This window comes from Siniperca chuatsi, linkage group LG17 (genome assembly GCF_020085105.1).
Source record: "Siniperca chuatsi isolate FFG_IHB_CAS linkage group LG17, ASM2008510v1, whole genome shotgun sequence".
In the NCBI taxonomy this organism is placed as follows: Eukaryota; Metazoa; Chordata; class Actinopteri; order Centrarchiformes; family Sinipercidae; genus Siniperca; species Siniperca chuatsi.
In genome coordinates this window covers 1,584,460-1,611,899 of record NC_058058.1, presented here as the reverse complement: position 1 = coordinate 1,611,899, position 27,440 = coordinate 1,584,460, and the positions used below count along the sequence as shown (strand labels likewise).

Here is a 27,440-nt window from a genome sequence, read left to right as displayed (position 1 = left end):
AGGGGTAGCAAGTCCGAACAGAATTAACAGGAAGGAAAGGGGTTCAGGCAAATAGGCAGGCAGGCACAGATCAGGGTTCAGGTAAAGACTGCAGGTTGCAGGTTGCAGATGCAGGGAGGCAAAGGCATGAAGCAACATAGCAACACTGACAGCACTGTCAAAGAGGGTTTTGCGTCACTTACACCGTGACACACGACGACAACGTCAAATCCAGAGTGACGGAAGTGCGTCAGAGCGGCTCATGGATGATCTTATAATACATCCATGGAGCAGCAGAGCAGAATCCATGCTGCGCGCTGTCGAAGGAGTTCTGACTTGACAGCATGATTGTTTGGTGGGCGAGATGATGGATCTCCATTTCTCAGGTTTCTTCCTCGCTGTTACCACAGCAACCCATGCAGAGAGGTTGGTGATGTCTGGACACACAAATCCGATCTAATCACTTAAAAGTAACCGTGCGGCCAGTCTGTCTTAAAGATCTGATTCGAGAAACAAATCTGATTTGCCTGCAGTCTGAACAAAGCCATAGAAATGCAGGGGCCTGGGGAAGTGGGAATGGCTGAACTGAGGGACTGAGAGCCGGGGGTTGGGACATAACCACTGAGGCCTCATGTGGTAAATGCACAAACAACTTTTAAAGCAGTTGTTACAATTTAAAGTGGAAAAAAATTAAATCTTGAAGGGGAGTTGTGTACAGACAGGCACATACTGAATCTCTCGGTGTGGCAGTGAATTCAAATGTGAACACCTGGAATGCCATTAAAGAAATCTCCACAGACTTAAAAAGATCTAATCTTGGAGGAATATCCAGGTCTCAGGTCTTTAGTTGAAACTAAACACTGTTCTATTCACAGACAGCCGTTACGATGGGATTAGAAGTATGAAGTGTGAGGGGACATATGAGGCGTTTGGTACACAATCAGTTTGTTCAGTGACATGAATCTGGTTTGTGTCTCTACATCAGTGGAGCTGACTCTGCTGTTGTTGTGGTTTTAATGGTCTGATTGGGCTTCTTGACTGGAACTGTTCTCTTCATTTGAGGAAACTTTCAGGTTGTTGAGGAGGACTGTTTGAACTTCAGGAGGAAAACTGGTGGAGACACAATGAACATGAAACTAATCAGTTAGCTAAACTTTCAAGCATGTCTTAAGGGCATAAAGACCTGAATGACCTGCAATATTCTGTTAAACTCGGACAAGACTGAAGTTATTGTACTTGGCCCCAAACCTCTGAGACACATTATTTAAAGATACAGTTACTCTAGATGGCATTGCCCTGGCCTCTAGCACTAACGTAAGGAACCTCAGAGTTATCTTTGATCAGGATTTATCCCTTAACTCCCTCATGAAACAAACTTCTTTCACCTGCGTAACATTGCAAAAATCAGGCACATCCCTTCTCAAAATTATGCAGAAAAACTAGTCCATGCGTTTGCAGGCTGGATTATTGAAATCCTTTTCAGGCTGCCCGAATAAGTCCCTCAAGTCTCTCCAGTTGATCCAGAATCCTGCGGCACGCGTACTGACAAGAACTAGGAAAAGAGATCCTATGTCTCCAATATTAGCTTCTCTGCACTGGCTCCCTGTAAAATCCAGAATAGAATTTAAAATCCTTCTCCTCACCTACAAAGCTGCTACAATAATTACTATAGTCTTATTATTATCATCATTATTCCTATCACTATCATTCCACTTATTATTACTTCATTAATATTAATATTAACAGTATCATTACATTATTATTATTTTTAAAATATATAGGTGGAATTTGCATTGTGTTACTGTATGCTCTCCCTCCTTCTCGCCCTCTCCATCTCCCTATCCTCTCTCTCTCTCTCTCGGATGGCCGCCCATCCTGTTCTGCTCGAGGTTTCTGCCTCTTAAAGGAAGTTTTTCATTGCCACTGTCACCAAGTGCTTGCTCATGGTGGGATTTGTTGGGTCTCTGTAAATAATATTATAAAGAGTACGGTCTAGACCTGCTCTATAGGAAAAATGCAATGAGATAACTTCTGTTATGAATTGGTGCTATATAAATAAAATTTTATTGAATTGAACATGATAAATCATCTGTGTGTGTGTGTGTGTGTGTCCTCAGTGAACTGTATCAGTCTCTGCAGTAGCTTCCAGCTGCAGCAGGCAGTTCAGTTTCTGTTCAGTCTGACTGAGGGAGGTTTTTGTACGACGCTTTTTCACTGTGTGAACAACCACTGACTGTTGACATAATGTTCACCCAGGCAGTAGTAAACTGCTGCATCTTCAGCCTGGACTCCACTGATGGTCAGAGTGAAGTCTGTCTTTGATCCACTTCCTGAAAAACGACTTGGACTCCCTGATGTTCGCTGATCAGCCAAGTAAATTAAAAGTTTAGGAGTTTCTCCATCTCTCTGTTGGTACCAGGCTAAAACATCTTTTGTTTTGTTTCTTGCAACAGTTACCCTCTGACTGTGTTTGCAGCTGATGGAGACGGAGCCTCCCAGAGCAGAGTGCACTGCTCCAGGCTGAGTCACTGTGACCTGGCCTCTGGACTCTGAGGATACAGAGACAAAAACATAAAGCAGCGTCGTGGTTTCGTCGGCTTCATTTCAGAGGGACGGATGTTCACAGAGGAGAGGAGTTTGATTCTCTGGACTTTACCTGTGAAGCAGCAGCAGAGGAGAGTCCAGATGAGGACGGAGAGCAAAGTCATGTTTTTGATGAGGAGGATTTCTGTGGCTTCTGTTGTCATGAAGGACAGCTGTCAGTCATCCAGTGTTCAACTCTCAGGACTATAAACTCTCCCAGAGCACTGGAGCATGGTGCTGCTGATGCAAAGTGGCTCTCTATGGAAATGCTCTGACTGACTCCAGCAGGGACTTGGATTACTCTGACGATGCTGTTTCTCAATGGATCAATACATTTACCAGAGTATTGATTAATAATGTGTCAGTGATCATTTTCATGTAGATTGGTTTTGATGACTGCAGATACATTTTCTTTAAGAGTGGATTTTTTTGGTTTAATTTAATGCTAGAATAATTAAAATTTCACATTAATATAAAGGAAAAAACATATTCAAATGTGATAAATTCTGAAAATTGTGTCCCTGTTTGATCAATATAATATGAAATAATTACTTATTTTAAAAACAGGAAGAGTTTATGTTGAGTTTGTTGTGTTCAAAGTCAGAGAGCCGTGTCTCTCTGCAGTGAGAGGTTTTTGTACGGCGACTCAATCAGTTTGTATCACTGTGGTACACGTTCGGTGGAGGAACCAGACTGGATGTTGGAAGTAAGTTACATTTTTGATGTATTTCATTAATTCATGAGCAACATTTTCATTTCTGCAATTATATATTTTTTCTAGTAATTGAAATATGTGATTAAATTTTGCCATGCAGTGTTGTCTAAAAAACCAAAGAACAGTTTTGTATTATAAATTAAATCATGAATGTAATGACTATAATTGCTTGGAGCAGAGAAGTCGTACATTTCGATTTTTAGATTAAAGTTGAAACTTGAGGACTTTTGTCAGACAAAGTCAGAGAGCCATGTCTCTCTGCAGTGAGAGGTTTTTGTACGACGACTCAATCAGTTTGTATCACTGTGGTGGACTTTTGGTGGAGGAACCAGACTGGAGCTTGGAAGTAAGTTTCTGCTAGAATATTAAATATCGTATCGTCAGTTTAGGTTTTAATTTCTGTGTCTGAACATTTGTAGTCGATATAAATTTCCACTGGACTGATCTAAATCACTTTAAAGACTCAATCTTATTGTTCATTTCTCCTCTTTAACCATGAAGTTGAACTCAAAGCAGCTTTACTGAACTTCTCTTTAAATGTTCCATTTCATTTGTGAAATGCAAACAGCTTGAACTGGAGGAAAGATTAAACAACACTTTAATTCTCCTTTTCAAACTGCTTTGAAGTTGAGTAAAATTATTTTGAATAGTGTGAATGAAGATAAAAATGTTGCCAAATCTCTGATCTTCTAAAATGGCTCAAATTGTCTTTTAACCTCAGTTTGAAATAATGTCGACAATTCTCTGATGCTATTTGTATTTTTAAATCTGTCTGATGAACAGTTTACCTGGTCGTCAGTTATTTATGGCTGATAATGTCCTTTAACACTGGATCTGATTAACTTTTGACAGCTTTGACAGTAAATATGTTTGTATAAATGTAGCAGGACTTTGAATGAAATCATAGATGACTGAAACGGGGATTTCAATGTTTTCTCCAAATAAAATAAAAAAAAGTTTTTGTATTTTAAAGTTTAAAATATGGTTCTTTTATTTCCAGTGTAGTTTGATGTCTTTCAGGTCATATGAGGACTCTTTCTGTGCTGATATGCATGAGAGGTTTCTTAAAGGGAAGTGAAACAATGTGTGAGTGAGTGACTGGTGGAGCAGAAAAACCAGCTGACAGAAACTCCTTAAAGGAGAAAATCCACTCTCACACAGTAAAGGTGTCCAAGTTGCTGGTGTTTGATTGACAGCTGTGTGGTCCCTGTCCTCTAAGCTGATTGGTGTCTCCTAGGTGATGCCCGTCCCACCCTGACGGTGCTGCCCCCCTCCAGCGAGGAGCTGCAGCAGGGGAAGGCCACGCTCATGTGCCTGGCCAACAAGGGCTTCCCCTCAGACTGGAGTCTGGCCTGGAAGGTGGACGGCAGCAGCAGCAGCAGCAGCAGCAGCTGGGAGGAGAGCAGGAGCCCCGGGGTGCTGGAGAAGGACGGCCACTACAGCTGGAGCAGCACCCTGAGGCTCCCTGCAGACCAGTGGAGGAAGGTGGGCTCTGTGACCTGTGAGGCCACCCAGGGCTCCCAGACTCCGCTCTCAGAGACGCTGAGGAGAGACCAGTGTCCCCAGTCCTGACCTGACTCACTGGGACTCTGCTACTGGTTTAACTCTGATACTGCTCTCACTCTGCACTCTGCAACTGTCTCTCTCTTTTATTTGACATGTTTCAATAACAATATTTACTAGCTTGTTGCAATGTTTCAATATTATTTCAGTGTTTCCAGATAATAAAGAGGTTTTCATCAAATCAGTTGGTTTAATTTCTTTTAAATCAAAGTGGCTGAATGAGTTTCTCTAAATGGTAACACTGACTGTATGAAATCCAGAGAAAAACTGAGCTCACAAAATGTTGTAATTTCTCCATGATGACTTTAGAAAGAATGAGTAACATTACATAATGTATAGCCATACATACTTTATATTAAGAGACTTTATACAGTCAGACAAAACTCGTCACTATTGTTTGATTAGTCCAAACCAGTGATGGTTGTAGTATTGTCACAGACAGGCCAGGCTCCACAACCCCACACACACATTGCACTCCCTCACCAGAATACTAATCTGATCCACCTGTCACTAATCACACACCTGCACTTCATCTGCACTTCACTCCCGTATAAAACCACCTCCATCACCTCAGTCAGTGTCTGGTCTTGTTTGGAATAAGACAGATCACAGTGTCCAGTCTACACAGCGTCATGGACTCTAACCTCACATCTGCAAAACGTCTTTCCGTCTCCTGAGCTCCTGATCCTGGTCCCATGCATCTCCAGTCTCCTGTGTGTTTTTCCACTACCCCAGAGCTTCATCCCGACCAGTCGAAGGACGGTATCATTATCATCAACACTCTATCAGTTTACTTTGTGTGCAATAAATACTACCTGTCTCATCTTTGTGTCTCCGGCCTGCTCTGTCCGTAACAAGTATAAGTCCGAAATGTTTTGTCACATTCGATATGAATGCCTTCATGACTGAAACTATATTCTGCTATAGTCATTACAGATTTTTCTGTAATAATAAACCTTTGGAACAAAATCACATGTTAGGAAAACTTTAATCTAATCATCGAATCATCTCTTTTAAATAAGTATGAAAAATATTTTGAACATCTGAAATAAAAAGCAGTATGTCATCAGCATAGAAAGACACAAAACGAGTGTGATCTTCATATTTAACCCTGGAAATATTTACATACTGCTTCTGCTGAAGAGTTCAACAGCAAAGACAAATAAAAGAGATGACAAAAGGAAAGAATTTAATTTTTACTGATTTACATATTACATACACACATACACACACACACACACACACACACAGTAAATATAGTATATATAAAGATGGGTGACAACTGACAGGAAAAGGCAGCATGAAGTGTGTTAGTATGGAGTCAGGCCACCACAAGTCTCCAGAACAGCTTCAGTGCTCCTTGCCAAGTCTGTGGAGCTCTACTGGAGGGATGAACACCTCCTCCACAAGATGTTCCCTCAGTTATATATACAACCTTTATTAATCAGGTCATCTGACTGAGATCAGACAGACCCTTTTAAAGACAATCATGAGTTTTCTTTTAGAGAAGCTTCTAATGTTTTAGTTTCAGTGCAGCTGTTGAGTCAGATCAGTTCCTCTCCAGCTGAGGGAGGTTTTTGTACGACGTTGTATCACTGTGTGAACGAGCTGTAACTCTGCTGACAGTAGTAAACTCCTGAATCTTCAGCCTGAACTCCACTGATGGTCAGAGTGAAGTCAGTCCCAGATCCACTTCCACTAAAACGACCTGGAACTCCAGACTGAAGGGTTGTAGCATAATAAATCAGGAGTTTAGGAGCTTCTCAGGTTTCTGAAGGTACCAGTGGAGGTAGTTACCAACACTGTGTACTGGTTTTACATCTGAGAGAGACAGTCTGTCCTGGAACAACAGACTGAGATCCAGGAGACTGAGTCAGGACGATTTGTCCTGATGAACCTGGAAAACATGAAAAGAGAAGAAGGGTTATTGAGACAAATCCAGCTTGGAGAAAGATGATCAGCATCCAAACAGAAGAGTCATTTCTTTAACATGGAGAATAGATGGAAGAAGGTAAATGCTGCTCGTCTCAGTGTTTCTCCATCACAGCAGAACATCATTGTGGTGAACCTGGTTGCATCCTGAAGCAAAGTTTTCAGAAGAGAGTCTCACCCTGAACAAGGAGCCCCAGGGTGGCCAGCAGTGGAATCAGTGACATCATCATTGTGCTGCCGGCGTGTCAGTGGCTCTGAAAGGCCTGGACAGCCACTGATCAACACTGGCCTCTTAACGGCTGGGAGCAGAGAGGCAGGACAGATATGCAAACACACAGAGTCAGTGAACTGTAGCTGTCCTCAACATATCATGGTGTTTCCTCCTCAGTGCTGGGACAGCTGGCTGTTTGAATCATCCTCATGTTGATTAACAGAAACTAACAATATATAGAAAGTGATTCAGTATTTTAGTCCAGCTTGATTTGTTCCTTTTGTATCCGGAGACTCGTTTTAACTGATTTGACTGTACATGTTTAACCACCAACAACTGAAGCTTTTGTCTGGTAATCAAAATGTATAATACAGTAAAACATGACACTTTTATCTTTTAGTACTGAAACCTCTCTGTTGTCATGGTTCATCGGTGATGCCCGTCTGTTGCCGTGGTTACTGAGCTCAGAGAGGAAGTGAAACCAGTTTCAAGACCAGTTTCGTCCAGTCTGAGGAAGACCACCTGAACCTCTGCTGCAACCAACAGGACGAAGTTCATTTTCACTTTGCTTTAATCAGGCTCCATCACTGTTCGCCCAAATAATAAAATAAATATTTATTTATCTTTATTATAATTATTGACTTAAAAATCCAGAATACAATTATTTAAATTGAATGCATACTAATGAACAAAAGAAGAGCCAGTTTGATCAGTGCTTTACCACTGTCACTATAAAACATTTTAGTTTGTCAGGTGGAAACATTAGTCTGCAAACTATGAAGCACTGCATCTGCCAGGTTTGAATCAGTTACGCAGCCAACTTGACGAGCACAATAGACACATTTGTCTTTTTAAAGCTACAGAGGAACCTTTCAGGTTGTTGACACTGACTTTACTGCCGCTCAGTGGTCGAACTGGAGACTTCAGCCACAGAGGAGATTCCTACTAACAGTTATTACCAGCAATGCTAGAATTTGCCCTGTGCTGTAATTGTAAGCTGCTACGAATCCGTAACTTTAAAATGTACTTGAAATAGTTTCTGTTTTTGTCTTCTTCCATTTTCCCATCTCCTTTTACACGTTAATGTATTTTTACTGAATGTAAAGCGCTCCCTGCGTTCTCCCTTGCACCTAATGTTTGTATGTGTAATGATATCAGTGCATTTCCTGGCACTGTTTCTTCACTTTTTTAACTTAAATATAGTTTTGAAGTACTACTTTCCTTCTACTCCACTACAGTTCAGAGGGAAATATTGTGCATTTTACTACATTTATCTGAAAGCTATAGTTACAAGTTACTCTGCAGATGAACATTTTACATAATAAAACATATGATGAGCTTATAAAATGCAATATATTGGCTTGTTTTTGGTTTGTGGTGTCTGGTTGGGGCCCCTTGTTTCAGATGTCTGTGAGTTGTTAGCAGCTCCACCAGAGACATTTTCACCTCTTAACTTCTCACATGGCTTAACTCCACTAACTGTTCGAGCCCTGAGGAGGTCAAATGATTCAATATTTTACAAAGAAAATCCAAGATTAGAGAAAAGTCAAAAGCAGAAAACTGATTTGTGTATCATTTTTTCTTCTTTCCTCTCCAGACATTAATCATCTCACAGGCAGTTAAAACTAGCTAACTGTATATAAAGCAGTTAAAACTAGCTAACAGTGTATAAAGCAGTTAAAACTAGCTAACTGTATATAAAGCAGTTAAAACTAGCTAACTGTATATAAAGCAGTTAAAACTAGCTAACTGTATATAAAGCAGTAAAACTAGCTAACAGTGTATAAAGCAGTTAAAACTAGCTGACTGTATATAAAGCAGTTAAAACTAGCTAACTGTATATAAAGCAGTTAAAACTAGCTAACTGTATATAAAGCAGTAAAACTAGCTAACAGTGTATAAAGCAGTAAAACTAGCTGACTGTATATAAAGCAGTTAAAACTAGCTAACTGTATATAAAGCAGTAAAACTAGCTCCACCTCGAGCAGCTACAACAGTAAAATGCTGCTCTAACATCGATGCATCAGTAAACAATCAATATATCAGATAGAATCAGATATCGGTCACAGGAGACATTTTACTGCAGAACCAATACTTTTAAAACTAAGTACACTTTGCTGATAATATGTACTTTTACTTGTAGTGAAGTATTTTTAAATTGTTACTTTTACTTAAATAAAGGATCTGAACAGTGGTGGAAACATGGAAGAAATGAACTAAAGAACTGTTCTGCTTTCTACTCCACTACATTCATCTGAAAGCTACAGGTACTTTTAGTTAGAGTTTACTTACAAAATGTATGATTAACTTTACAAATGAAACTACCTTACAGTATATAAAGTAGTTAAACTTAGCTCCACTTCGACCAGCTGTGACATTAAACTGCTAATGCATCAGTAATAATAGTTCAACTCTGGAAGGAGCCATTCTGCCCAAATTAGTACTTTTGATCGGCCTGCTTAAAATAAATGTTGCCGATGACAGCCTACTATTTGTACTTTTACTAAATTTCAATGCAGGACTTTTACTTGTAACATGGTATTTTTACAGAGTGGTTTTACTACTTTTACATAAAGTAAAAACACGAGTATTTCTTGCGCCACTCATTTATAATAAAACAAGTTGTGCTGCCGGAACCATTGATGACCAGAAGTTGTTTCCCTCCGACGCCTTCAGTCGGCGCTCAGCCACTTTGTTTACTTTCTTCTGACACAGTCGGCCTCTCTCTGTTAACACAAAACATTGATGCGGAGCGTTTTTATCATTTCACTTTCGGTGAAAGGAGTCTTTGACATGAAGTCAGAAGTGTTGATCATTTTAGTTAAACTTAAATCTCTTACATTCTTACACATTGCACATTTAATGAAAGTATTAAAAGTATAACTTTTAGTTAGATACAGTATATTTAGTGTTTCAGTGTTCAAAGTGAATTATTATTGATAAAAATGTTTTTTTTGTAAACCTCTGTTGTTTTAGCTTCAGTGCAGCTGTTGAGTCAGATCAGTTCCTCTCCAGCTGAGGGAGGTTTTTGTACGACGTTGTATCACTGTGTGAACGGGCTGTAACCCTGCTGACAGTAGTAAACTCCTGAATCTTCAGCCTGAACTCCACTGATGGTCAGAGTGAAGTCAGTCCCAGATCCACTTCCACTAAAACGACCTGGAACTCCAGAGTGAAGGGTTGTAGCATAATAAATCAGGAGTTTAGGAGCTTCTCCAGGTTTCTGAAGGTACCAGTGGAGGGAGCTACTAACACTCGTACTGGTTTTACATCTGAGAGAGACAGTCTGTCCTGGAACAACAGACTGAGATCCAGGAGACTGAGTCAGGACGATTTGTCCTGATGAACCTGGAAAACATGAAAAAGAGGAGAAGGGTTATTGAGACAAATCCAGCTTGGAGAAAGATGATCAGCATCCAAACAGAAGAGTCTCATTTCTTTAACATGGAGAATAGATGGAAGAAGGTAAATGCTGCTCGTTTCAGTGTTTCTCCATCACAGCAGAACATCATTGTGGTGAACCTGGTTGCATCCTGAAGCAAAGTTTTCAGAAGAGAGTCTCACCCTGAACAAGGAGCCCCAGGGTGGCCAGCAGTGGAATCAGTGACATCATCATTGTGCTGCCGGCGTGTCAGTGGCTCTGAAAGGCCTGGACAGCCACTGATCAACACTGGCCTCTTAACGGCTGGGAGCAGAGAGGCAGGACAGATATGCAAACACACAGAGTCAGTGAACTGTAGCTGTCCTCAACATATCATGGTGTTTCCTCCTCCGTGCTGGGACAGCTGGCTGTTTGAATCATCCTCATGTTGATTAAATGAAACTCAGGATGCTGTGTAGTATTTACATATTCAGCTTTTTAAGTCAAGAAAATCTTTCCTTAAACATTTACTAAATCATGTGAACGTCTTATTGTGATAAACTGTCTTTCAAGAGAGATCTGTCCAAGAGGGCAGCATGAAAACAGCATTAGGTCAATAAAGAGAATACAGACAACATAAATAGGCCAAGACAGCGGTCACACGCTACACTACAAATCATACAGAATCTACAGTGAAGGTGCACATTCAGATAATTGAAACTGAAAACTATTTTTTAAGCAACTTACGAAATTTTACAGAAAGTTAATTTTACCTTATTTACTCCACAACACTGGACCAAACATGATTAATGACCTTAGATTAAATATGGATTATAAGAAAATATTAAATATATATTTAGTATTTAATTGCTCTCATTAGTAGAGTAAGTTACAGTAAACGTCTACTTCGACTGAAGAGACATGTTGCCTTCTGTGTCACGGTGTTAAACTGGTTCAGTCCTTATCTGTCAGGCAGACATGATGTTGTCTCACTTGGTCAACATTCATCAGCTACTGCCAATTATAATCTGGGCGTCCCCCCAGGCTCCATCCTGGGTCCTTTGCTGTTAAGACTTTCCATGCTGTGGTTGGTTAATAGTAGGAGACATGGAATTACTTGTTATGTATAGATGATAAACAGCTGTGCAGTGCGTCATAATCACAGCAAGACAAAGTATTCTAGGAAATCAGTAACCTTTATTTAAAAATTGACTATTAATCACTATTACTTTGATTTGGTTCGGTACAGAAATGTATCTTCTGTCTTTCTGCTGGTCCAGGAGGTGAAAACAGGATTTTCATTATTTATATAATTTAGTTTTTGAAGCATATAAAAATATAATATTTTAGAAATGAGCTTCTCTGACTCAGGACATTATAATTAGTCTAAAGTATTGCTGCTCTTTTTGATTACAGCTTCTTGTTAATTGATAGCTCATCATGCTGCTGCCGGTGCTGGTGTTATCTCTCTATTAGGGTCTATTCGTGTCAGGTCTGGCTGTGCTCGGGCCCCCTTCAGATCAGATCTCGCTTTTAAAAAAGTAATTGGTGAATTTCAGATTCAGGTAGGTTTACCATACATCCAATGCAGATCGGGTCCAACATTCTGGACCTGTGAAGACATCGACTGTATGTGTCCAAACCAGGGGCGATTCTAGGATCAGACCTTTGGTGGGGCTCAGCTCCTAACGAGACCGAACAGATCCAATCTTAACTTCACTATCTGTGCACTTTTTCACCTGGTTCTTCCTGCTCTCTCCCTCTCTCTCTTTCTCTGTCCTCTTTCTCTCCATCCTCCTCTCTCCTCGTTGCACTGACAATCACACACAAACATATTGTATGCAGCTAGAAAATACAGAAGTAAGTGTTACTAGAAGTAACATCATTTTGACCTTACTCTCTCACCTGAACCTGGCTGTTTTGTAGAAAAAAAAAAATTCATACATCCATCTGTGTAAATACAGACATTTCTTTAGGTTATATATGAAATTGAAAAAGGGCTTTAGCGTAGCTAACGTCTTTACTGCCTCTGCAAAATCATGCTTAAACAGATCAAAACAGAGAAAGGTGGTTCCAGTGCTTCCAATCTCTGTCCATACACATACTGTAAATATACAAGAATAGGAAACATTGTGACAATACTTTAATTAAAATAATAAAGTGCATCAGTTAGCTCGTTAGCTGTCAAGTGTGCAATGCAAGCAGACTAGCTCAGAGAGCTAACATTAGCCGATAATCTCAGCTAGCAACTATTCACACCATGGAACTATAACCAGAGACTTTCTAAGTCTTAAATCAACTTTGCACCTCATAACTCTATGACCCACACAAACAACGTAAACTGACGTTAAAGAAAGTATTTAGATCAAATCTCAGAGGAGCATCAAGGCCTCAAACTCATTAGTTGGTTAAATCGAAAACACTTTCTTTTGTCCAAAAACTGTCTCTCTGTTCACACACAGCTGTTGTGATGACGTATGAGGGGACATATGAGGCGTTTGGTAAACAATCAGCTTGTTCAGTGACATGTACTGTATGGATTGTGGCACAGAATACATTATGTTTATGAAGCGTCAGTGTTTCTGCCACAGAAAACATTTGTTGCATTGCAGATATGGAGCTTCAGGGTCCTGAGATTTCAGTGTGATATGTGGACGTTGATGTTTCATATGTTGTGAATCTGGTTTGTGTCTCTTCAGGTTGTTAAGGTGGACTGTTTGAACTTCAGGAGGAAAACTGGTATTTGTGTGTTTCTTGTTTTTATATCCCAGTGGGGACTTTAACCTGAACGCACACTAACCCATGGGGTCACTGTGGGGACAGAAACTGAGGTCCCCGTGGGTAGAGACGGCTTTTTGAGGGTTAAGACTTGGTTTTAGGGTACAGGTTACTATTAGGTTATGGTTATGGTTAGGGTAAGGGGCTAGGGAAAGCATTATGTCAGTGACTGTCCCCCACGGGGTCAGTGAAACAAACATGTGTGTGTGTGTGTGTCCTCAGTGAACTGTATCAGTCTCTGCAGTAGCTTCCAGCTGCAGCAGGCAGTTCAGTTTCTGTTCAGTCTGACTGAGGGAGGTTTTTGTACGACGCTTTTTCACTGTGTGAACACAGCTTGACTGTTGATATAATGATAACTCTGACAGTAGTAAACTGCTGCATCTTCAGCCTGGACTCCACTGATGGTCAGAGTGAAGTCAACTCCATTCCCTGCTCCACTTCCACTGAATCTGGAGGAGTTTCCAGAAGATGTTTCCGATGTTATGTAGATCAGAAGTTTAGGAGCTTCTCCAGTTTTCTGTTGGTACCAGGACCAGGTAGTATTGTGAACCAGAGTAACCAACTTTTGGACTGGCCTTACAGTCAATAGAGACACGTTGACCCAGCTGCACTGCTTTGGCTGCTGGCTGAGTCAAGACAACATTTTGTCCAACAGACCCTGAGGAGAGAGAAGAAACACGGGACATGAGACGGTGAGGTGAAACTCAGCTACACTCCAAATGATTTTCACATCACAGAAAAATGATTTTCCTCACCCTGAGTGAAGCAGAGGAGAGTCCAGATGAGGACGGAGAGCAAAGTCATGTTTTTTGATGAGGAGGATTTCTGTGGCTTCTGTTGTCATGAAGGACAGCTGTCAGTCATCCAGTGTTCAACTCTCAGGACTATAAACTCTCCCAGAGCACTGGAGCATGGTGCTGCTGATGCAAAGTGGCTCTCTATGGAAATGCTCTGACTGACTCCAGCAGGGACTTGGATTACTCTGACGATGCTGTTTCTCAATGGATCAATACATTTACCAGAGTATTGATTGAATAATGTGTTAGTGATCATTTTCATGTGGATTGGTTTTGATGACTGCAGATACATTTTCTTTAAGAGTGTTATTTTTTGGTTTAATTTAATGCTAGAATAATTAAAATTTCACATTTACATGAAGGAAAAAACATTTATTAAAATGTGATTAATTCTGAAAATGATGTCCGTGTTTGATCAATATAATATGAAATAATTAATTCTTTTAAAAACAGGAAGTGTTTATGTTGAGTTTGTTGTGTTCAAAGTCAGAGAGCCGTGTCTCTCTGCAGTGAGAGGTTTTTGTACGACGACTCAATCAGTTTGTATCACTGTGGTACACGTTCGGTGGAGGAACCAGACTGGAGTTTGGAAGTAAGTTCAATTTTTGATGTATTTCATTAATTCATGAGCAACATTTTTATTTCTGCAATTATATTTTTGTCTAGAAATTGAAATATGCGATTATGTATCTTAACTTCCAAATTTTGCCATGAAGTGTTGTCTAAAAAACCAAAGTGCAGTTTTGTATTATAAATTAAATCATGAATGTAATGATTATAATTGCTTGGAGCAGAGAAGTCGTGCATTTCGATTTTTAGATTAAAGTTGAAACTTGAGGACTTTTGTCAGACAAAGTCAGAGAGCCGTGTCTCTCTGCAGTGAGAGGTTTTTGTACGACGACTCAATCAGTTTGTATCACTGTGGTTGACTTTTGGTGGAGGAACCAGACTGGATGTTGGAAGTAAGTTTCTGCACAAATATTAAATATCGTATCGTCAGTTTAGGTTTTAATTTCTGTGTCTGAACATTTGTAGTAGATATAAATTTCCACTGGACTGATCTAAATCACTTTAAAGACTCAATCTTATTGTTCATTTCTCCTCTTTAACCATGAAGTTGAACTCAAAGCAGCTTTACTGAACTTCTCTTTAAATGTTTAAATGTGTTTGAACTGGAGGAAAAATAAAGTAAGTAAGTAAAACTTATTTTGAATAGTGAATAGAATGAAGAAAAATATGTTCAAATCTCTGATCTTCTAAAATGGCTCAAATTGTCTTTTAACCTCAGTTTGAAATAATGTCGACAATTCTCTGATGCTATTTGTATTTTTAAATCTGTCTGATGAACAGTTTACCTGGTCGTCGGTTATTTTGGCTAATAATGTCCTTTAAAAGTGCATCTGATTAACTTTTGCCCTTTTGACAGTTTTGACAGTAAATATGTTTGTATAAATGTAGCAGGACTTTGAATGAAATCATAGATGACTGAAAAGGGGATTTCAATGTTTTCTCAAATAATAAAAAAAAGTGTTTTTTTGTATTTTAAAGTTTAAAATATGGTTCTTTTATTTCCAGTGTAGTTTGATGTCTTTCAGGTCATATGAGGACTCTTTCTGTGCTGATATGCATGAGAGGTTTCTTAAAGGAAGTGAAACAATGTGTGAGTGAGTGACTGGTGGAGCAGAAAAACCATCTGACAGAAACTCCTTAAAGGAGAAAATCCACTCTCACACAGTAAAGGTGTCCAAGTCGCTGGTGTTTGATTGACAACTGTGTGGTCCCTGTCCTCTAAGCTGATTGGTGTCTCCTAGGTGATGTCCGTCCCACCCTGACGGTGCTGCCCCCCTCCAGCGAGGAGCTGCAGCAGGGCAAGGCCACGCTCATGTGCCTGGCCAACAAGGGCTTCCCCTCAGACTGGAGTCTGGCCTGGAAGGTGGACGGCAGCAGCAGCAGCAGCAGCAGCAGCTGGGAGGAGAGCAGGAGCCCCGGGGTGCTGGAGAAGGACGGCCACTACAGCTGGAGCAGCACCCTGAGGCTCCCTGCAGACCAGTGGAGGAAGGTGGGCTCTGTGACCTGTGAGGCCACCCAGGGCTCCCAGACTCCGCTCTCAGAGACGCTGAGGAGAGACCAGTGTCCCCAGTCCTGACCTGACTCACTGGGACTCTGCTACTGGTTTAACTCTGATACTGCTCTCACTCTGCACTCTGCAACTGTCTCTCTCTTTTATTTGACATGTTTCAATAACAATATTTACTAGCTTGTTCCAATGTTTCAATATTATTTCAGTGTTTCCAGATAATAAAGACGTTTTCATCAAATCAGTTGGTTTTGTTGTTTTATATCAAAGTGGCTGAATGAGTTTCTTTAAATGGTAACACTGACTGTATGAAATCCAGAGCAAAACTGAGCTCACAAAAATGTTGTAATTTCTCTATGATGACTTTAGAAAGAATGAGTAACATTACATAATGTATAGCCATACATACTGTATATTAAGAGACATTATACAATCAGACAAAATTCGTCACTATTGTTTGATTAGTCCAAACCAGTGATGGTTGTAGTTTAAGGCTGAAATGTTTTGCCACAATCTATATGAATGCCTTCATGACTGAAACTATATTCTCCTATAGTCATTACAGATTTTTCTTTAATAATAAACCTTTGGAACAAAATCACATGGTAGGAAAACTTTAATCTAATCATTGAATCATCTCTTTTAAATAAGTATGAAAAATATTTTGAACATCTGAAATAAAAAGCAGTATGTCATCAGCATAGAAAGACACAAAACGAGTGTGATCCTCATATTTAACCCTGGAAATATTTACATACTGCATCTGCTGAAGAGTTCAACCGCAAAGACAAATAAAAGAGATGACAAAAGGAAAGAATTTAATTTTTAATGGATTTACATATTACATAAATCATTTAGGGTTACAACAATAAAATACATGTGTTTGCTGGAATACATTGTGTCAGTAAATCATAATATTCTCACTAAAACTCTGAAGCATTGCTTTTGAGAAAGTGGCCATGTTGCTTTCCAGGTTTGGTATGAGGCTGTGGAGGATGCAGCTGTTGGGAAGCTGACATTCAGAAGCTTGGAAAATAAACATAAATGGAAATTTAGACGATATACAGTCAGTGGTCACAATCTATTGCAAATCAGTGGCCAACATCTGTGCCATAAAATCTGTCTTTACTGAAGCTCATAATGTTCAGTTTTTGTTGACTTTGTCACAAATGTGTAAATTCACTTATATGTTCATTACTGAGGTCATATAAAGGTGGTGTTGTACTGGACTACATTATATTGAGAGTTGTTTTTAAGCATTTCACCTCCTATTTACATATATGAGGGGGCAAAATATTAGAAACATGTCTGAATATAACAGTCGAGTGCAAAACCATCACTAACTACTCTATGCTAAAATATTATTTAACTGAAATCTCTATGACAGTGTCAACAAATTGAACAGTAGAGGCATCATGAAAGTATTACTTAGTGTTACTATACTACTATTATTAGTCAATGTTTACAGCTCCCGTTTATATATTATATTTATTACTACCGTTTATACCTGCATACATCACAATTTGTATGTATGTATATACACACACAGTAAATATAGTATATATAAAGATGGGTGACAACTGACAGGAAAAGGCAGCATGAAGTGTGTTAGTATGGAGTCAGGCCACCACGAGCCTCCAGACCAGCTTCAGGGCTCCTTGCCAAGTCTGTGGAGCTCTACTGGAGGGATGAACACCTCCTCCACAAGATGTTCCCTCAGTTACATATACAACCTTTATTAATCAGGTCATCTGACTGAGATCAGACAGACCTGAGTACAGCAGGTAGAGAGAAACAGCAAATACAGCATCAGAGACACAGACGTCACTACACAGATCTGAAGATGAAAGTTTATATTATATAATTTGGTCATATGGAGATGGTGGTGGAGAGCGTTGTCTTACACGTTGATCCAAAACCTTCCACAGATGCGAAACTGGGTTGAGATCATTTTATTCACATCATTTTCATCCTCACCAAAAGGTTCAGTGAGCCCTGGTGCACCAAAGCATCTGCTTTGAGATGTTTCTCCACTCTTTCATTCAGCTTTGTCCTGTATATATATATTTATTTATACTACCTGTGTAACCATTGCAGTATATATGTATATGAGTGGACTGCCTGTCTAAAATCCTGTTTTTATCTGGCCATACATTACAATTTTTTCATTTTATCATTACTGTGCACCTGCCTACTACAGTTTTATAGTTTTATATTTACAGTATTATGTTTTATTTCATCATATTATATTATATATATCATATTATATTCCTTTATTTTAACTTCTGCACTATCTTTTTATTTATTTTGTAACTAACAATATTAATTAAAAAAGATAATTGCCAATGACTGCTTCACTGTAATTGTTATATTCTGGTTTCTTCTTGACTAATTCAGTATTCCCAGTGAGTTTGAAAAAATCAACAAATCAGTCAAAGATTAAACATTTTCTCCAGAACAAATGATTCAGAGTTTTGTGTTACAATTCCTTGTTGAACCATTTTTTTTCTGATTGAAACTTTGCTGTAAAACAATGTTTGAGTAAACTGTAACAGTGTGATAATGTCTCAAACACTGTTAGTCAGTAATAATAAAATACTCTGCTGAATTCTATGAAAAATATTTCCACAATAAAAATATAACTTTTTAACACAATCATGAGTTTTCTTTTAGAGAAGCTTCTAATGTTTTAGTTTCAGTGCAGCTGTTGAGTCAGATCAGTTCCTCTCCAGCTGAGGGAGGTTTTTGTACGACGTTGTATCACTGTGTGAACGAGCTGTAACTCTGCTGACAGTAGTAAACTCCTGAATCTTCAGCCTGAACTCCACTGATGGTCAGAGTGAAGTCAGTCCCAGATCCACTTCCACTAAAACGACCTGGAACTCCAGACTGAAGGGTTGTAGCATAATAAATCAGGAGTTTAGGAGCTTCTCCAGGTTTCTGAAGGTACCAGTGGAGGTAGCTACCAACACCTGTACTGGTTTTACATCTGAGAGAGACAGTCTGTCCTGGAACAACAGACTGAGATCCAGGAGACTGAGTCAGGACGATTTGTCCTGATGAACCTGGAAAACATGAAAAAGAGAAGAAGGGTTATTGAGACAAATCCAGCTTGGAGAAAGATGATCAGCATCCAAACAGAAGAGTCATTTCTTTAACATGGAGAATAGATGGAAGAAGGTAAATGCTGCTCGTCTCAGTGTTTCTCCATCACAGCAGAACATCATTGTGGTGAACCTGGTTGCATCCTGAAGCAAAGTTTTCAGAAGAGAGTCTCACCCTGAACAAGGAGCCCCAGGGTGGCCAGCAGTGGAATCAGTGACATCATCATTGTGCTGCCGGCGTGTCAGTGGCTCTGAAAGGCCTGGACAGCCACTGATCAACACTGGCCTCTTAACGGCTGGGAGCAGAGAGGCAGGACAGATATGCAAACACACAGAGTCAGTGAACTGTAGCTGTCCTCAACATATCATGGTGTTTCCTCCTCAGTGCTGGGACAGCTGGCTGTTTGAATCATCCTCATGTTGATTAACAGAAACTAACAATATATAGAAAGTGATTCAGTATTTTAGTCCAGCTTGATTTGTTCCTTTTGTATCCGGAGACTCGTTTTAACTGATTTGACTGTACATGTTTAACCACCAACAACTGAAGCTTTTGCTTCGTAATCAAAATGTATAATACAGTAAAACATGACACTTTTATCTTTTAGTACTGAAACCTCTCTGTTGTCATGGTTCATCGGTGATGCCCGTCTGTTGCTGTGGTTACTGAGCTCAGAGAGGGAAGTGAAACCAGTTTCAAGACCAGTTTCGTCCAGTCTGAGGAAGACCACCTGAACCTCTGCCGCAACCAACAGGACGAAGTTCATTTTCACTTTGCTTTAATCAGGCTCCGTCACTGTTCGCCCAAATAATAAAATAAATATTTATTTATCTTTATTATAATTATTGACTTAAAAATCCAGAATACAATTATTTAAATTGAATGCATACTAATGAACAAAAGAAGAGCCAGTTTGATCAGTGCTTTACCACTGTCACTATAAAACATTTTAGCTTGTCAGGTGGAAACATTAGTCTGCAAACTATGAAGCACTGCATCTGCCAGGTTTGAATCAGTTAAGCAGCCAACTTGACGAGCACAATAGACACATTTGTCTTTTTTTAAAGCTACAGAGGAACCTTTCAGGTTGTTGACACTGACTTTTACTGCCGCTCAGTGGTCGAACTGGAGACTTCAGCCACAGAGGAGATTCCTACTAACAGTTATTACCAGCAATGCTAGAATTTGCCCTGTGCTGTAATTGTAAGCTGCTACGAATCCGTAACTTTAAAATATACTTGAAATAGTTTCTGTTTTTGTCTTCTTCCATTTTCCCATCTCCTTTTACGTTAATGTATTTTTACTGAATGTAAAGCGCTCCCTGCGTTCTCCTTGCACCTAATGTTTGTATGTGTAATGATATCAGTGCATTTCCTGGCACTGTTTCTTCACTTTTTTTAACTTAAATATAGTTTTGAAGTACTACTTTCCTTCTACTCCACTACAGTTCAGAGGGAAATATTGTGCATTTTACTACATTTATCTGAAAGCTATAGTTACAAGTTACTCTGCAGATGAACATTTTACATAATAAAACATATGATGAGCTTATAAAATGCAATATATTGGCTTGTTTTTGGTTTGTGGTGTCTGGTTAGGGCCCCTTGTTTCAGATGTCTGTGAGTTGTTAGTAGCTCCACCAGAGACATTTCACCTCTTAACTTCTCACATGGCTTAACTCCACTAACTGTTCGAGCCCTGAGGAGGTCAAATTATTCAATATTTTACAAAGAAAATCCAAGATTAGAGAAAAGTCAAAAGCAGAAAACTGATTTGTGTATCATTTTTCTTCTTTCCTCTCCCATTAATCATCTCACAGACAGTTAAAACTAGCTAACTGTATATAAAGCAGTTAAAACTAGCTGACTGTATATAAAGCAGTTAAAACTAGCTAACTGTATATAAAGCAGTTAAAACTAGCTGACTGTATATAAAGCAGTTAAAACTAGCTAACTGTATATAAAGCAGTTAAAACTAGCTGACTGTATATAAAGCAGTTAAAACTAGCTAACAGTGTATAAAGCAGTTAAAACTAGCTAACTGTATATAAAGCAGTTAAAACTAGCTGACTGTATATAAAGCAGTTAAAACTAGCTAACTGTATATAAAGTAGTTAAAACTAGCTGACTGTATATAAAGCAGTTAAAACTAGCTAACAGTGTATAAAGCAGTTAAAACTAGCTAACTGTATATAAAGCAGTTAAAACTAGCTGACTGTATATAAAGCAGTTAAAACTAGCTGAACCTCGAGCAGCTACAACAGTAAAATGCTGCTCTAAAACTCGAGCTATCAGTAAACAATCAATATATCAGATAGAATCAGATATCGGTCACAGGAGACATTTTACTGCAGAACCAATACTTTTAAAACTAAGTACACTTTGCTGATAATATGTACTTTTACTTGTAGTGAAGTATTTTTAAATTGTTACTTTACTTAAATAAAGGATCTGAACAGTGGTGGAAACATGGAAGAAATGAACTCAAGAACTGTTCTGCTTTCTACTCCACTACATTCATCTGAAAGCTACAGGTACTTTTAGTTAGAGTTTACTTACAAAATGTATGATTAACTTTACAAATGAAACTACCTTACAGTATATAAAGTAGTTAAACTTAGCTCCACTTCGACCAGCTGTGACATTAAACTGCTAATGCATCAGTAATAATAGTTCAACTCTGGAAGGAGCCATTCTGCCCAAATTAGTGGGCAATCACTTTTCACACAGGGCCATGTAGGTTTGGATTTTGTTTTCCCTTAATAATAACAACCTCTTTTTAAAAAGTGCATTTTGTGTTTACTTGTGTTATCTTTGACTAATATTTCAATTTGTTTGATGATCTGAAACATTTAAGTGTGACAAACATGCAAAAAAATAAGAAATCAGGAAGGGGGCAAACACTTTTTCACACCACTGTATATTTCATAATGTCTTGTTAATTATTTGTTTCATTTGGGCGATTTTGTTCCATAAAGCTTGAAAAAAAGCATCAGGTATGTGGAGAGGGAACCTTGAGCTCAAATAGTCTCATCAGTTTGAATTCTCTGCTTACTTTGTGTTAAATTCTGGTTCCTTCTTGACTAATTCAGTATTCTCAGTGAGTCTGAAAAAACAGGTCACCTCAACAAATCAGTCAATGATTAAACATTTTCTCCAGAACAAATGATTCAGAGTTTTGTGTTACAATTCCTTGTTGAACCATTTTTTTTTCCTGATTGAAACTTTGCTGTAAAACAGTGTTTGAGTAAACTGTAACAGTGTGAAAATGTATCAAACACTGTTAGTCAGTAATAATAAAATACTCTGCTGAATTGTATGAAAAATATTTCCACAATAAAAATATAACTTTTTAACACAATCATGAGTTTTCTTTCAGAGAAGCTTCTAATGTTTTAGTTTCAGTGCAGCTGTCGAGTCAGATCAGTTCCTCTCCAGCTGAGGGAGGTTTTTGTACGACGTTGTATCACTGTGTGAACGGGATGCTGTAACCCTGCTGACAGTAGTAAACTCCTGAATCTTCAGCCTGAACTCCACTGATGGTCAGAGTGAAGTCAGTCCCAGATCCACTTCCACTAAAACGACCTGGAACTCCAGACTGAAGGGTTGTAGCTCCATAAATCAGGAGTTTAGGAGCTTCTCCGGGTTTCTGAAGATACCAGTGGAGGTTGCTGTAAAAAATGTTACTAACACTCGTACTGGTTTTACATCTGAGAGAGACAGTCTGTCCTGGAACAACAGACTGAGATCCAGGAGACTGAGTCACGACGATTTCTCCTGATGAACCTGGAAAACATGAAAATGAGGAGAAGGGTTATTGAGACAAATCCAGCTTGGAGAAAGATGATCAGCATCCAAACAGAAGAGTCTCATTTCTTAAACATGGAGAATAGACGGAAGAAGGTAAATGCTGCTCGTCTCAGTGTTTCTCCATCACAGCAGAACATCATTGTGGTGAACCTGGTTGCATCCTGAAGCAAAGTTTTCAGAAGAGAGTCTCACCCTGAACAAGGAGCCCCAGGGTGGCCAGCAGTGGAATCAGTGACATCATCATTGTGCTGCCGGCGTGTCAGTGGCTCTGAAAGGCCTGGACAGCCACTGATCAACACTGGCCTCTTAACGGCTGGGAGCAGAGAGGCAGGACAGATATGCAAACACACAGAGTCAGTGAACTGTAGCTGTCCTCAACATATCATGGTGTTTCCTCCTCAGTGCTGGGACAGCTGACTGTTTGAATCATCCTCATGTTGATTAACAGAAACTAACAATATATAGAAAGTGATTCAGTATTTTAGTCCAGCTTGATTTGTTCCTTTTGTATCCGGAGACTCGTTTTAACTGATTTGACTGTACATGTTTAACCACCAACAACTGAAGCTTTTGTCTGGTAATCAAAATGTATAATACAGTAAAACATGACACTTTTATCTTTTAGTACTGAAACCTCTCTGTTGTCATGGTTCATCGGTGATGCCCGTCTGTTGCCGTGGTTACTGAGCTCAGAGAGGGAAGTGAAACCAGTTTCAAGACCAGTTTCGTCCAGTCTGAGGAAGACCACCTGAACCTCTGCTGCAACCAACAGGACGAAGTTCATTTTCACTTTGCTTTAATCAGGCTCCATCACTGTTCGCCCAAATAATAAAATAAATATTTATTTATCTTTATTATAATTATTGACTTAAAAATCCAGAATACAATTATTTAAATTGAATGCATACTAATGAACAAAAGAAGAGCCAGTTTGATCAGTGCTTTACCACTGTCACTATAAAACATTTTAGTTTGTCAGGTGGAAACATTAGTCTGCAAACTATGAAGCACTGCATCTGCCAGGTTTGAATCAGTTACGCAGCCAACTTGACGAGCACAATAGACACATTTGTCTTTTTAAAGCTACAGAGGGAACCTTTCAGGTTGTTGACACTGACTTTTACTGCCGCTCAGTGGTCGAACTGGAGACTTCAGCCACAGAGGAGATTCCTACTAACAGTTATTACCAGCAATGCTAGAATTTGCCCTGTGCTGTAATTGTAAGCTGCTACGAATCCGTAACTTTAAAATGTACTTGAAATAGTTTCTGTTTTTGTCTTCTTCCATTTTCCCATCTCCTTTTACACGTTAATGTATTTTTACTGAATGTAAAGCGCTCCCTGCGTTCTCCTTGCACCTAATGTTTGTATGTGTAATGATATCAGTGCATTTCCTGGCACTGTTTCTTCACTTTTTTTAACTTAAATATAGTTTTGAAGTACTACTTTCCTTCTACTCCACTACAGTTCAGAGGGAAATATTGTGCATTTTACTACATTTATCTGAAAGCTATAGTTACAAGTTACTCTGCAGATGAACATTTTACATAATAAAACATATGATGAGCTTATAAAATGCAATATATTGGCTTGTTTTTGTTTGTGGTGTCTGGTTGGGGCCCCTTGTTTCAGATGTCTGTGAGTTGTTAGCAGCTCCACCAGAGACATTTCACCTCTTAACTTCTCACATGGCTTAACTCCACTAACTGTTCGAGCCCTGAGGAGGTCAAATGATTCAATATTTTACAAAGAAAATCCAAGATTAGAGAAAAGTCAAAAGCAGAAAACTGATTTGTGTATCATTTTTCTTCTTTCCTCTCCCATTAATCATCTCACAGGCAGTTAAAACTAGCTAACTGTATATAAAGCAGTTAAAACTAGCTAACAGTGTATAAAGCAGTTAAAACTAGCTAACTGTATATAAAGCAGTTAAAACTAGCTAACTGTATATAAAGCAGTTAAAACTAGCTAACTGTATATAAAGCAGTTAAAACTAGCTCCACCTCGAGCAGCTACAACAGTAAAATGCTGCTCTAACATCGATGCATCAGTAAACAATCAATATATCAGATAGAATCAGATATCGGTCACAGGAGACATTTTACTGCAGAACCAATACTTTTAAAACTAAGTACACTTTGCTGATAATATGTACTTTTACTTGTAGTGAAGTATTTTTAAATTGTTACTTTTACTTAAATAAAGGATCTGAACAGTGGTGGAAACATGGAAGAAATGAACTAAAGAACTGTTCTGCTTTCTACTCCACTACATTCATCTGAAAGCTACAGGTACTTTTAGTTAGAGTTTACTTACAAAATGTATGATTAACTTTACAAATGAAACTACCTTACAGTATATAAAGTAGTTAAACTTAGCTCCACTTCGACCAGCTGTGACATTAAACTGCTAATGCATCAGTAATAATAGTTCAACTCTGGAAGGAGCCATTCTGCCCAAATTAGTACTTTTGATCGGCCTGCTTAAAATAAATGTTGCCGATGACAGCCTACTATTTGTACTTTTACTAAATTTCAATGCAGGACTTTTACTTGTAACATGGTATTTTTACAGAGTGGTTTTACTACTTTTACATAAAGTAAAAAACACGAGTATTTCTTGCGCCACTCATTTATAATAAAACAAGTTGTGCTGCCGGAACCATTGATGACCAGAAGTTGTTTCCCTCCGACGCCTTTCTGTCGGCGCTCAGCCACTTTGTTTACTTTCTTCTGACACAGTCGGCCTCTCTCTGTTAACACAAAACATTGATGCCGGAGCGTTTTTATCATTTCACTTTCGGTGAAAGGAGTCTTTGACATGAAGTCAGAAGTGTTGATCATTTTAGTTAAACTTAAATCTCTTACATTCTTACACATTGCACATTTAATGAAAGTATTAAAAGTATAACTTTTAGTTAGATACAGTATATTTAGTGTTTCAGTGTTCAAAGTGAATTATTATTGATAAAAATGTTTTTTTTGTAAACCTCTGTTGTTTTAGCTTCAGTGCAGCTGTTGAGTCAGATCAGTTCCTCTCCAGCTGAGGGAGGTTTTTGTACGACGTTGTATCACTGTGTGAACGGGAAGCTGTCACCCTGCTGACAGTAGTAAACTCCTGAATCTTCAGCCTGAACTCCACTGATGGTCAGAGTGAAGTCAGTCCCAGATCCACTTCCACTAAAACGACCTGGAACTCCAGAGTGAAGGGTTGTAGCATAATAAATCAGGAGTTTAGGAGCTTCTCCAGGTTTCTGAAGGTACCAGTGGAGGGAGCTACTAACACTCGTACTGGTTTTACATCTGAGAGAGACAGTCTGTCCTGGAACAACAGACTGAGATCCAGGAGACTGAGTCAGGACGATTTGTCCTGATGAACCTGGAAAACATGAAAAAGAGGAGAAGGGTTATTGAGACAAATCCAGCTTGGAGAAAGATGATCAGCATCCAAACAGAAGAGTCATTTCTTTAACATGGAGAATAGATGGAAGAAGGTAAATGCTGCTCGTTTCAGTGTTTCTCCATCACAGCAGAACATCATTGTGGTGAACCTGGTTGCATCCTGAAGCAAAGTTTTCAGAAGAGAGTCTCACCCTGAACAAGGAGCCCCAGGGTGGCCAGCAGTGGAATCAGTGACATCATCATTGTGCTGCCGGCGTGTCAGTGGCTCTGAAAGGCCTGGACAGCCACTGATCAACACTGGCCTCTTAACGGCTGGGAGCAGAGAGGCAGGACAGATATGCAAACACACAGAGTCAGTGAACTGTAGCTGTCCTCAACATATCATGGTGTTTCCTCCTCCGTGCTGGGACAGCTGGCTGTTTGAATCATCCTCATGTTGATTAAATGAAACTCAGGATGCTGTGTAGTATTTACATATTCAGCTTTTTAAGTCAAGAAAATCTTTCCTTAAACATTTACTAAATCATGTGAACGTCTTATTGTGATAAACTGTCTTTCAAGAGAGATCTGTCCAAGAGGGCAGCATGAAAACAGCATTAGGTCAATAAAGACAATACAGACAACATAAATAGGCCAAGACAGCGGTCACACGCTACATTACAAATCATGCAGAATCTACAGTGAAGGTGCACATTCAGGTAATTGAAACTGAAAACTATTTTTTAAGCAACTTACGTAATTTTACAGAAAGTTAATTTTTCCTTATTTACTCCACAACACTGGACCAAACATGATTAATTTTGTAAAAGACCTGAGATTAAATATGGATTATAAGAAATTATCAAATATATATTTAGTATTTAATTGCTGTCATTAGTAGAGTAAGTTACAGTAAACGTCTACATCGACTGCAGAGACATGTTGCCTTCTGTGTCACGGTGTTAAACTGGTTCAGTCCTTATCTGTCAGGCAGACATGATGTTGTCTCACTTGGTCAACATTCATCAGCTACTGCCAATTATAATCTGGGCGTCCCCCCAGGCTCCATCCTGGGTCCTTTGCTGTTAAGACTTTCCATGCTGTGGTTGGTTAATAGTAGGAGACATGGAATTACTTGTTATGTATAGATG

The 27,440-nt window shown here is 39.0% G+C and overlaps 2 pseudogenes and 7 gene segments (V, D, J or C); 2 read left to right on the top strand and 7 right to left on the bottom strand.

The window, feature by feature from the left end:
* Positions 1–2,084: 2,084 nt before the first annotated feature.
* On the bottom strand, positions 2,085–2,976 carry LOC122864591. The segment is given in 2 exon segments: positions 2,085–2,528; positions 2,636–2,976. Coding segments are annotated over 2 exon segments (429 nt in total).
* A 151-nt stretch (positions 2,977–3,127) lies between these two features.
* LOC122864629 lies at positions 3,128–5,021 on the top strand. The segment is given in 2 exon segments: positions 3,128–3,268; positions 4,515–5,021. A coding segment is annotated over 1 exon segment (264 nt).
* Positions 5,022–6,334: 1,313 nt separating this feature from the next.
* Positions 6,335–7,192, bottom strand: LOC122864622 (annotated as a pseudogene).
* Positions 7,193–10,011: 2,819 nt separating this feature from the next.
* On the bottom strand, positions 10,012–10,725 carry LOC122864620. The segment is given in 2 exon segments: positions 10,012–10,331; positions 10,548–10,725. Coding segments are annotated over 2 exon segments (357 nt in total).
* A 2,630-nt stretch (positions 10,726–13,355) lies between these two features.
* LOC122864600 lies at positions 13,356–13,926 on the bottom strand (annotated as a pseudogene).
* A 402-nt stretch (positions 13,927–14,328) lies between these two features.
* LOC122864631 lies at positions 14,329–16,237 on the top strand. The segment is given in 2 exon segments: positions 14,329–14,511; positions 15,731–16,237. A coding segment is annotated over 1 exon segment (264 nt).
* A 478-nt stretch (positions 16,238–16,715) lies between these two features.
* On the bottom strand, positions 16,716–19,426 carry LOC122864621. The segment is given in 2 exon segments: positions 16,716–19,061; positions 19,276–19,426. Coding segments are annotated over 2 exon segments (357 nt in total).
* Positions 19,427–22,414: 2,988 nt separating this feature from the next.
* LOC122864607 lies at positions 22,415–23,580 on the bottom strand. The segment is given in 2 exon segments: positions 22,415–22,886; positions 23,103–23,580. Coding segments are annotated over 2 exon segments (372 nt in total).
* A 1,410-nt stretch (positions 23,581–24,990) lies between these two features.
* Positions 24,991–26,679, bottom strand: LOC122864614. The segment is given in 3 exon segments: positions 24,991–25,661; positions 25,899–26,287; positions 26,502–26,679. Coding segments are annotated over 2 exon segments (360 nt in total).
* Positions 26,680–27,440: the final 761 nt, after the last annotated feature.